The following is a 10,500-nucleotide window of genomic DNA, read 5'->3' on the forward strand; positions in this document are numbered from 1 at the left end:
TCGGTAGAGTAAAGAGGAGGGGACTCTAATCTAGGACTGTGATGTCACACTTTACTGCAAACCTGTTCAAATATCGAATCGGCCACATGGCAACAGCTCAGTAAAGCCTAACTATGTCTAAGGCTTTACACAAGCTCAGGTCAACCTGCTAGAGTAGAAATCAAACAAATCGGGCCTTGTTGATGTCAGAATTCAAAGACAACTGTCCAGACTGGTTTGAGATGATAAAAAATGAAAATGGTAACTGAAATAATCCCTTGTTACAACCAATGTGTGTAAGACCCTCTCTGAATGCTCAATACATGGAACCATGAAGCAGGGGAAGAACCACACCGGGTGTCACTCCTGTCAGCTAAGAACAGGAAAATGAGGTCACAATTCACTGGCCTGACCAGCCAACATAATAATTTTCCTCTTTGATACAGTTAATTATCTGGCTCCTCTGGATTTGATCTCTAGGGGACAGCGCCTACTGATGCAGAAGAAACTGCTTCATGTGACAACATTGTTTAAATGCAACGCCCTATTTAAGTGCTGTTGCTGACCATGTTCATCCCTTTATAACCTCAGTGAACCCGTATCAGAAGAATGGGACATCACACATAGTGCGAATTTAAAGTTTCATTGTCAGATGCTGTATGTTCAACATACATCACAATGAAATCACAGTCCTCTCTACAAGTAATAAAATAGAAGAATGAAGAATAAAAAAAATGAGAAAAAATAAATTAAATTAAAGCTGCAAGCAGGGATGAACGGGCCCTTGCACGTTCAATTTTCACCAATAAAAGGTCAAGGACTCAAAACAGAGTCCAATGACACCACCCACGTGCCTTTATCACATCCCGTTCAAAAGTTATGGCAGAAAATAGGGACTATCAAATATCGACCTGTGTGAAAGTGAGCAACCCCTCCCCTTCTCACCATCACCGGACATTTTTTTAATGTGTGTGGCAGAGTGGAGGATTGGGCGTGGTCTGCGGGGGAGTGGCACACCTGTGTCCAATCAACCTCTCCACCCTGCCTGGGGTTAAAAACAGCGGCTGGATACCAGAAAGAGGCTGCTGAATGGAGGAAGCTTGCTGAGAGGCTATGCCCCATTGTGCCTTCTTTTTTGCAATACTGATTTTGCCCTCTGCCTGTATGTGTTATTTTTACCTGGAATAAAAAGCCTTATTTTTTTGGCATTCTACGCTCTGCAAGGTTCTTTTTACACCTCATCACCCAGCTCCAGTTTTGCCTTGTCCCCTTGTACGTGGGGAGGCCGCTCTGGTTCCTCACACGACCAATCAGACGAAGGGGCGTGGATAATTTACACCAATTATGTTCAAGGACTCAAAACCGAGTCTGATGACACCACCCACGACTCCTTATGTCAAACCATTCAAAAGTTACTTTCTAGTTACCTAGAAAGTAGGAACTATCAAATATGGACCAATCAGATGAAGGGGGGGCGCACTTTTCGGCGTCTATCGTCGCCACGGTAACGCTTTTGACTGAGAAAAGTAATGCTCATCGTCAGAAAAATTTAAATAAAAAAAAAAAAACGAGAACGAGAACAATTCCTAGCTCGCCAGCATTTCCCAGCCTACTGATACTACCTGCCTGATATTGAGCCTATTTCCCCGTTTTTTGATTTTGCCTTCCCCCTTGGTTTTATCTGCCTGTCTGCTCGGTCTTGACCTCTGCCTGTTTTTTGGACCGGATTAAAACATTCTTGGGCTCTGCCAATATGCTTGTTGTTGTGCTCTTGGGTTCCTTGCATTTTCAGCCGTTACACACCTGGCTTGTTCAGCTGATGCACACCGCTGGAGCTTAGGAGCTACAAGCAGATATTTGTTAAGACACCTCCCATTTCAAATGTCACTTTGGTGGCATTTAGCTGACTCAAGGTCAGGCAGTCTTCTTTGCTTAGCTTTTTCCTCAGATGCTTCCAGGCCAATCTACAGCCAGTCTGTGAAGCCCCGTTTCCAATGAGCAGTTTGGTCCGGGCCAGTATGGTCAGATACGTTATTTTTATAAGTCTGTTTCCATTATAAAAGGGGTCCCATACAACCAAATCAAACAGCACCATTACTGGTTCCCTCCAGTTGTAGGTCCATATAAAAATGGTACGTTAAGGACAGAGCTACCGGTGCGATACAATCCATTGATTGGTGGAAAGAAGTCACTGCCAACAACAAAAGAAACCATGAAACAAACAAGCCTGTATCCTTATCTCATACAATGCAGCATGTACTATACGTACAAAGAACCAAAAGCCCAGCAGAACAAAAAAACGACCTGCTGGATGACCTCAATTGTTGTCTGACACCACCCGAGGTATTTGGTCTAAACCCCATGTGCCCAGCAGTCCGACTTGCTGTGTGAACGCTCACCTGAGTTGGGTGGACCAGTCTAACCGCTCCGAACCGGACCGGCCCAGACCGTTCAGTGGCTTTAGGTCAACAGCACAAGAAGACATTCTCTTTAAAATATGAAAGACTATTATCTGTCAGGTCTTATTCACAGCTCAGAAGTCAACACAGTGGCTATGCCAGTTAGGGCTGGGCGATATATCAAGATTTTAATATATATCGATATATTTTCAAACGCGATATGGTATGAGACAATATCGTTTATATCGATTTTTTATTTTTTTTATTTTTTTATTTTTTTAATGATTTTGATATAGCTTATTTTGTGACAAATTGACTTGAATGTTTTATTTGAGATTTGCACAACTGTCAACCTCAGTGGAAAAGTCTGCCTGTTACTGTCTACATTGTATTAATTGCACAGTGTATTTTAATTTAATTGTTATGCAGGAAAGGGATATTTGTTTTATTTTATTCAAGAAGCATTTTTATTCTATATATGCAGGCAGTTTATTTTTATTTCATTTGTTTTATACATTTTGATATTGTGCAGACCTCTGTTAATAAAGGTACCTGTAGTGGCTATTTGTCCTCCAGGTGCATTATAACAAAATAAATAAATAAATCAAAATATTCAACTCAAAGTATCAAACTATAATAATCAAACGGCCACTGAGACACCTAGGGAGTGGATTTACGCAGGATACAGAAAGTCCATTGTCCAGGCAAAAATAAAGTTTCCAATGGTTTATTTTCCTGGCAAACAAACGAGCAAAGATCTCTGACGCCTCTCTTGCCCTGGTAAAAAACCATCTGCCCTCCCAGGTGCCTGGCTCACCTGTGTCTGCCAACCCATATATATAATCTCACCTGGTGCGCTCCAGCTACCCTGTACTTTCAAAATAAAACATGGTTAAGTAACAAAATAAACTTAATCAATACTAAATATCATAAACAAATTAAAAGTGTATTCCCAAAACTAGACCACAAAAACTAACTAAATAATAAATGATTAAATAATACAAAAGTGACAAATAGCTCCTACACTCCGGCCCCTAATTGTGGAAAGTGTAAACTCACAATTACATTCATTTCTAAAAGGAGCTATTTTCTTTATCTCTCCCTAACTCTAACGGGAGGTGATTCTTCCGTCTTCTTCTGGAATACTGTAAACGAAACAACCAGACAGAGTATAGAGAAGTAAGGGAGAAAGAGAGAGAATAATGTCCATGATCCTAAGCCGTGGCCTCCAGGAGCAGGCAGATCTTCGTTACAGGCCGCTCCAAAACACTGGTCTTAGTTTGAAGGCACACAGAACGGACCAATCCTTTGGCATCAGACTTGGTACTCAGAACTCGGCCCATCATCCAGGATCCTCTGGGAGCTGTAGCATCAGCGATGATGACAATATCTCCTGGAGAGAAGTTTCTTCTTGGCCTTGTCCACCGTTGTCTTTCTTGCATCACAAGTAAGTACTCGGATATCCATCTTTTCCAAAAGAGTTGTGCAATATACTGTACTTGTCTCCATCTTTTCCTTGTGTATAGATCAGTCTGTTCAAAGAGTCCTGGTGGAAAGATGGGTTTTCCCTTTAGCAACAGAATATGATTGGGTGTAAGGGCCTCAAGGTCATTGGGGTCATCAGAAACTTTTGTGATGGGTCTGTCGTTCAGTATTGCCTCCACCTCACAAAACAGCGTCTGCAGGGCCTCATCATCCAACGCCTGCTGTCCGACAACCGAAGAAAGCATGCTCTTTACTGAGCGAATCAGACGTTCCCAAATACCACCTTGATGTGGGGCTGCTGGTGTATTGAAGCTCCATTTAATCCCATCTTGAACCAAAGCACCTTGAATCTTCTCTTCATTCAAAGCAGCAAGACTTTGCTTCAACTCTTTGTTGGCTCCAATGAAGTTTGTGCCGTTATCAGACCTCATGCTTGACACAGGGCCTCTTCTGCAAACAAATCTCCGCACAGCATTAATACAGGAATGTGTATCAAGTGTGTGTGCCACCTCCAGGTGAACTGCACGACTGGTGAGGCAGGTAAACAGCACTCCATACCTTTTCACAAGGCTTCTTCCTCTCTTGACCTCCAGGGGGCCAAAATAATCCACTCCGACATCTGTAAAAGGAGCCTTGTCTGGCATGACTCTCTCCTCTGGTAAGTCTGCCATCTTCTGCTCTCCGAGTTTTCCTCTGTACCGTCTGCACACTGTACATTCTGTGATCGTCCTCCTTGCAGCAGAATTGGCACTGATGATCCAATATCTCTGTCGAAGCCGATGCAACATGTGGTTTCTACCAGCGTGTCCAAGCTGTTGATGGATATGACGTAGAATAAGCTGGGAAACATGCATGTCTTTTGACAGGATAACAGGATGCTTGATTTCTGATGGTAATGCCAATTTATGAAGACGACCCCCAACTCTGAGAATGCCGTCGTCCAGTATTGGATCCAGCTTGTACAGTGGGCTGTGCTTGGAGATGTTATTCAAGCCATGTGTCAGTGAGGCAATTTCATTCTCAAACCTGTACTTCTGGACAAAACGAAATATTGCCTTTTCTGCCTCCTCATAATTTTCCGGGTTCAAAATCCTCCTTCGAAGTGTGGTCTTGAAACTCTGAAGTTTTTGTTCCACAGAATTTTTAGCTCCTTGGTCCTTGTCACTCTCAGCAGCCTTAAACTCTTTTCTCTTTTGGCTCAAAAGAAAAAGAAGTCTTTTAAGCTCAAGGAACCAGGCAACAGATGTTTTAAGTCTCCTCCATGATGAGAAATAATGAATGAGGCAGTCTGTGGGATTCTCTAAGTGCTTAACGATGGCATACACTGCTGGTTCTTTTTTGACCTCCGGGTCATCAGCAGGAATCACAGCTGGCTCAAAATCAGGCACAGGCCACTCACTTTCTGACAAACGGAGGAACTCCGGGCCTTTAATCCATCTTCCATTTGTAAGAAGCTCCTCAGCAGTCAATCCACGTGATGCTTCATCTGCAGGATTGATCTTCGTGCTCACATATTTCCACTGACCAACATCCGTAGCTTCTCTAATAACAGAGACTCTGTTGGCAACGAAGGTGTGGAAACGTCTAGTTTCATTGCAGATGTACTTGAGGACGGTCGTGCTATCAGTCCAAAACATCGACCTCTCCACCTGCCACTGTAGCTCCTTTCGCAACATGGCATCCACTCGGACAGCGAGAACGGCTGCTGTGAGCTCCAGGCGAGGAATGGTGATTTGCTTCAGGGGAGCAACTCTGGCTTTCCCCACAAGAAATCCCACGTGCACTTTATCACCATCTTCCACTCTCAAGTAAGACACTGTTCCATAACCAACTTGACTTGCATCAGAAAAATGATGGATTTGCGCTGTCACAAATGTGCCAAAGTCATGAGGTTTGATACAGCGTTCAACTGTGAATGCACTCATCTTTTGAAGATCGCTCAGCCAATCAGACCATTGCTTGGAGAAGGAGGGGGGAATTTGTTCATCCCACATCAGGTTTCTTCTACAGAGCTCCTGCAACATTAACTTGGCTGACATGGTGAAAGGAGCCAAAAATCCTAGTGGATCATACAGCGAGCTCACCACAGACAGAATTCCTCTCCTAGTTTGCTGCCGTTCCTGCACTGAAGTCCTGAACATGAACTTATCAGACTCAACACACCATTTCAATCCAAGCGCTCTTTCAACAGGAAGCTGATCTGTGTCCAAATCCAGTTCTTTCATCTCTGTCGCTCTAATGTCACTTGGGATTGACATCAACACAGACCGGCTGTTCGTTACCCATTTTTGGAGACTGAATCCTCCCTTCCCACAGAGTGCAGTCAAGTCCTTCACCAGTTGAATGGCATCTCCCCCCGAGGCTGTGGACTTCAGGCAGTCGTCTACATAGAAGTTATGGTTGACGGTACTTATTACTTCAGGGGAGAAATCAGACGTATTATCCTCTGCAGTTCTTCTCAAGGCATAATTAGCGCAACTTGGGGATGATACAGCTCCAAACAAATGTACCCTCATGCGATATTCTGCTGGTTCTTGGTCGGTGTCGCCCTGGGGCCACCACAGAAATCTGAGGAAGTCAACATGCTTATCAGGTACCTGCACTTGATGAAACATAGCATGGATGTCTGCCATAACTGCAACAGGCTCCTTCCTGAACCGGATGAGGACTCCAATCAGAGAGTTGGTTAAGTCTGGTCCCTGCAACAGATGCTGGTTCAGTGAAGTTCCTTTATATATGGCCCCACAGTCAAATACAACTCTCAACTTTCCTTTGGTAGGGTGATGTACTCCGTGATGGGGAATGTACCACACTTTTCCATCATCTTGTTCCAGCTGTTCTGTGGGTACCATCTCAGCATAACCTTGATCCAACATGTCACTGAGAAATGAAGTGTACTCCTCCTTGTACTTGATATCTTTCTCAAATTTCCTCTTCAGGCCTTGAAGCCGCTGCTTTGCCACACAGCGATTGTTTGGTAACGCAGGATCATCTTCTCTGAAAGGTAAATCAATGCAATAATGTCCACTTTTCATTTCTGTTGTACTTTGCACAATTTTCATGAATTTAATGTCTTCTCTTGACATTTCCAACCGTTCCACTGATGTCTTTTCACTGAAATCATGGTTATATTGACTGATGAGCATCTCTTCCAGATGTTCCACAGAGATACGATTCGTCGTGATGACGGAACAGCCCATCTTGACTCCACTGCTTTTTCCACTGCGTAGTGGTCCATTAATTACCCAGCCAACTCTGGTTCTGACTGCGTATGGTCCTTCACTCTGGCTGTTAATCAGCTCCCAGGGTTCCATCACTTTGGGAGCGTCTGTCCCAATGAGCAGATCCACCTCTGCATCCAGATGGTGAAGTTTTATGTTCCTCAGATAAGACCATTTCGCAATATCTTCTTGCTGTGGAATGTTAAGTCTTGATACTGGCATAGTCTCTTGAGTCATAACATTCGGTAACTCGATAAAATCATCCACATCCATGCCAGACACTTCCACACCAGACAACACAGTGGTGCTCACAATTTTCTTCTGTGCCATGGTTCTCAGTAAAATTTTGGCTGGTTTGCCTCTCAGGCCCAGTCTCCTTGCCAGACTGACAGTGCAAAATGTACCTGAACTCCCAGGATCCAAAAAAGCATAAGTTTGCACAACCTCATTGCTCATCTGACATTTCACCTTTACTGCAACAATGGAGAAGACAGCATCATCCTCATCACCGGCCCCTATAGCTCCACATGTCTGAGAAGATCCATGTGAAACACTTGGTGGAGAGCTCACAGCTTGTGCGTCCTTTAAGGATGTACCTTTATCCTTTTCCTGAATGTGAAGGACCGATGGATGCTTCTGGTCACACACGATACAGACCAAACGACTCCTGCAGTCTTTGCTTCTGTGACCAACTCTCAGGCAACCAAAACAAATTCCATTTTCCTGTATGAAACTTATCTTGTCCCGATGCATCTTTAACTTGAACTGTGAGCATTTATCCAGAGAGTGACTGTTAAGTTTGCAAAATAGACAACATTTGCTATAGTTTTGGGCAGAAGACTTGATGTTACTGTCCATGTCGATCTTGTTGCTTTCCTTTACTGCACAGACACTGGTGGCAAAAGTGCTTCCATTTCTCCTTTGCTTTGTGTGACTGACATTGGGGGCTTTGCTGCGGCTGACAGGTGGCAGATCTTGAATATTACCAAAAAATGGGTCAGAGAGGATCTTGACTTGTTTTTCCACAAATGTCACGAGGTCAGTGAACATTACTCTACATCCATTTTGCTCCTGCAGATCACATGCAACGCTCCTCCACTTCTCCCGTAGCTTGTAAGGAAGCTTCATCACAATGATTATGAGATTGGAGGGCATATCCAACTCCTTCATGTACATTATCTGCTGTGTTAAATTGGAGCAACCTCGAAGAAACAGGGAAAAAGATTGCAGCGCTGGTACATCCTCTGTTTTAATGGGGGGCCAATTCAGAATTTTTTCCATATAAGCAGAAGCGATTTTATGTTCATTGCCAAAATGCTCCATCAGCAGGAATTTGGCCCTCTGATAACCCACGCTTGGGGGCAAATGCTGACAGCTCCTGATAAGGTCTCTTGGCTGTCCCCTGGTGTATTGTTCCAAAAATGACAAGCAATCACTGGCATTGTTAGTTTTTCCTTCTACACAGTTTTCAAAGGATCTCATGAAGGAATTAAACTGAAGAGGGTCACCATCAAACACAGGAATATTTCTCACAGGCAAAGCAGATGTTAAATTTTGCTGAACCAACAGTGCAGTGATATCATTTTGCCTTTGCATAATGTCCATAATATCATTGCAGGGGTTATTGTTGTGGGGTAGATTCAAGGTGTTTGGAAACATTTGTGTTGTTTGAGTTTGACTTATTACTGGGCCAGTGTCTTGTGTCGTTGCTGCTGGTCCAGGCCTGACATTCACTTGGGTGCTGGTTGTGTGTGATGGTCTGACGTCAGTTTGCGTTGTTGTTGCATCTACAGGTCTGACAGTGACAGCCCGAGTTATGGGAGCTTTACTTTGACTGTTATTTGCAGCATCCTTTTGTGGAACAAAATCATCCGCGTGAAGATTCAGCGGACGTGTTCCTGGAGCACCAGTCCAGTTCCTGTCGTAATATGAGTTCAGTGCGTCCGATAATTTAGAGCCACATTTTGAATTGATTTCCAACACATTCAGCTTTGCATTAGCGGCAGCAAGTTCGGTTTCCAAAGTGAACAGTTCTTTCTCCTTTCTGAGTTCTTCCTCTTTGGCTTCCAACGCGTGTTTCCTTTCTAATGCAGCCATACGCTCCATAAGTGCTGCTTTGTCTGCTTGTGCCTTTATTCTTGCAGATGATGTAGATGAGGCCTTAGATGACTTAGAATGTGCTCTGGAACGCTTTTCCTCTTGACATGAAACATTTGAAACGCTGTCTTCAGGATTAATCTCATCAGAAGCCACACTCGAGTTACCAGAAGGTTCTGCAGCATCATTTGATTGCACATATGGATAACCAGCATCAGATAACCAACATTTTACTTTTTCAATGAAATTTGAAAACTCAAAACCTTTTGCATGAAAATATATATTTTGCCGTTCAACTTCATCCTCTGGCAAATTCAGATTCAGAATGGCTTCATGCATATCTTTAGCTTCCTCAAAGCATGTAATGCATTTACTCAGCTGGGCTTGCACCGACTTCACATTATCAATGGATACCATCAAATCACACATTTTATCCATGCTCCTTTTAACCTGCTTGCATTTCAAAGACCTTTTTTCTTGGCATGTCTTTAAATAAAATGTCAGACCCTTTAAGGTAAACTTTACACTCCTTTTTGAGAGCACAGACGCAGAGTCATTTTCTTTAGCTGCAGCCTCTGACATTTTTCACATCAAATCCTTTTCAATCCTTGAATTTCCACACTTTGGCTTGCAGTACTCATAACACACAAGGATATCTTTTATGGAACGCGGCTCCGCATAAGAGCTTTATGAATGAAAAGAGGCGTGGCTTACCATGCGATAGTAGTATTGCGCAGCACACGCGGGTCGTCCAAACTTCCAAAGCTCCCAATAAACATCCAGTGCAAAGAAACGACAATCCAAACACTCCAATAGTGAAGCCGTTTTCCAATACAGCCCGTTTGTATTCCTTTGCTCACCGATGCTGTTTGAGTAGTTTCGTGAGATGTCCGTCGGCCATTGACTCTCCAAACGCGAAGCCTTTTCCTTTACAGCCCAATAATCCTCTTTCATAGATCATCATTCCAATATCCAAGGTTCCAGAGATTCCATCCGCCAAATCTTCACTTTAGGGTGGGTTTTTTACTTTATGTAGTGGCTATTTGTCCTCCAGGTGCATTATAACAAAATAAATAAATAAATCAAAATATTCAACTCAAAGTATCAAACTATAATAATCAAACGGCCACTGAGACACCTAGGGAGTGGATTTACGCAGGATACAGAAAGTCCATTGTCCAGGCAAAAATAAAGTTTCCAATGGTTTATTTTCCTGGCAAACAAACGAGCAAAGATCTCTGACGCCTCTCTTGCCCTGGTAAAAAACCATCTGCCCTCCCAGGTGCCTGGCTCACCTGTGTCTGCCAACCCATATATAT

At 43.3% G+C, this 10,500-nt stretch overlaps 1 protein-coding gene across 1 annotated transcript; it reads right to left on the reverse strand.

Annotated features, from left to right (window-relative positions):
* Window positions 1-4,290: 4,290 nt before the first annotated feature.
* Window positions 4,291-7,063, reverse strand: LOC133440659 (uncharacterized). Its single transcript, XM_061717981.1, has 4 exons — window positions 6,957-7,063; window positions 6,672-6,860; window positions 5,263-5,996; window positions 4,291-4,313 (listed from the first exon to the last, which is right to left on the reverse strand). The coding sequence occupies exons 1-4, from the start codon at window positions 7,061-7,063 to the stop codon at window positions 4,291-4,293; spliced, it is 1,053 nt and encodes a 350-aa protein (XP_061573965.1).
* Between the last annotated feature and the right edge of the window lie 3,437 nt (window positions 7,064-10,500).

Source organism: Cololabis saira, chromosome 3 (genome assembly GCF_033807715.1).
Source record: "Cololabis saira isolate AMF1-May2022 chromosome 3, fColSai1.1, whole genome shotgun sequence".
NCBI lineage: Eukaryota > Metazoa > Chordata > Actinopteri > Beloniformes > Belonidae > Cololabis > Cololabis saira.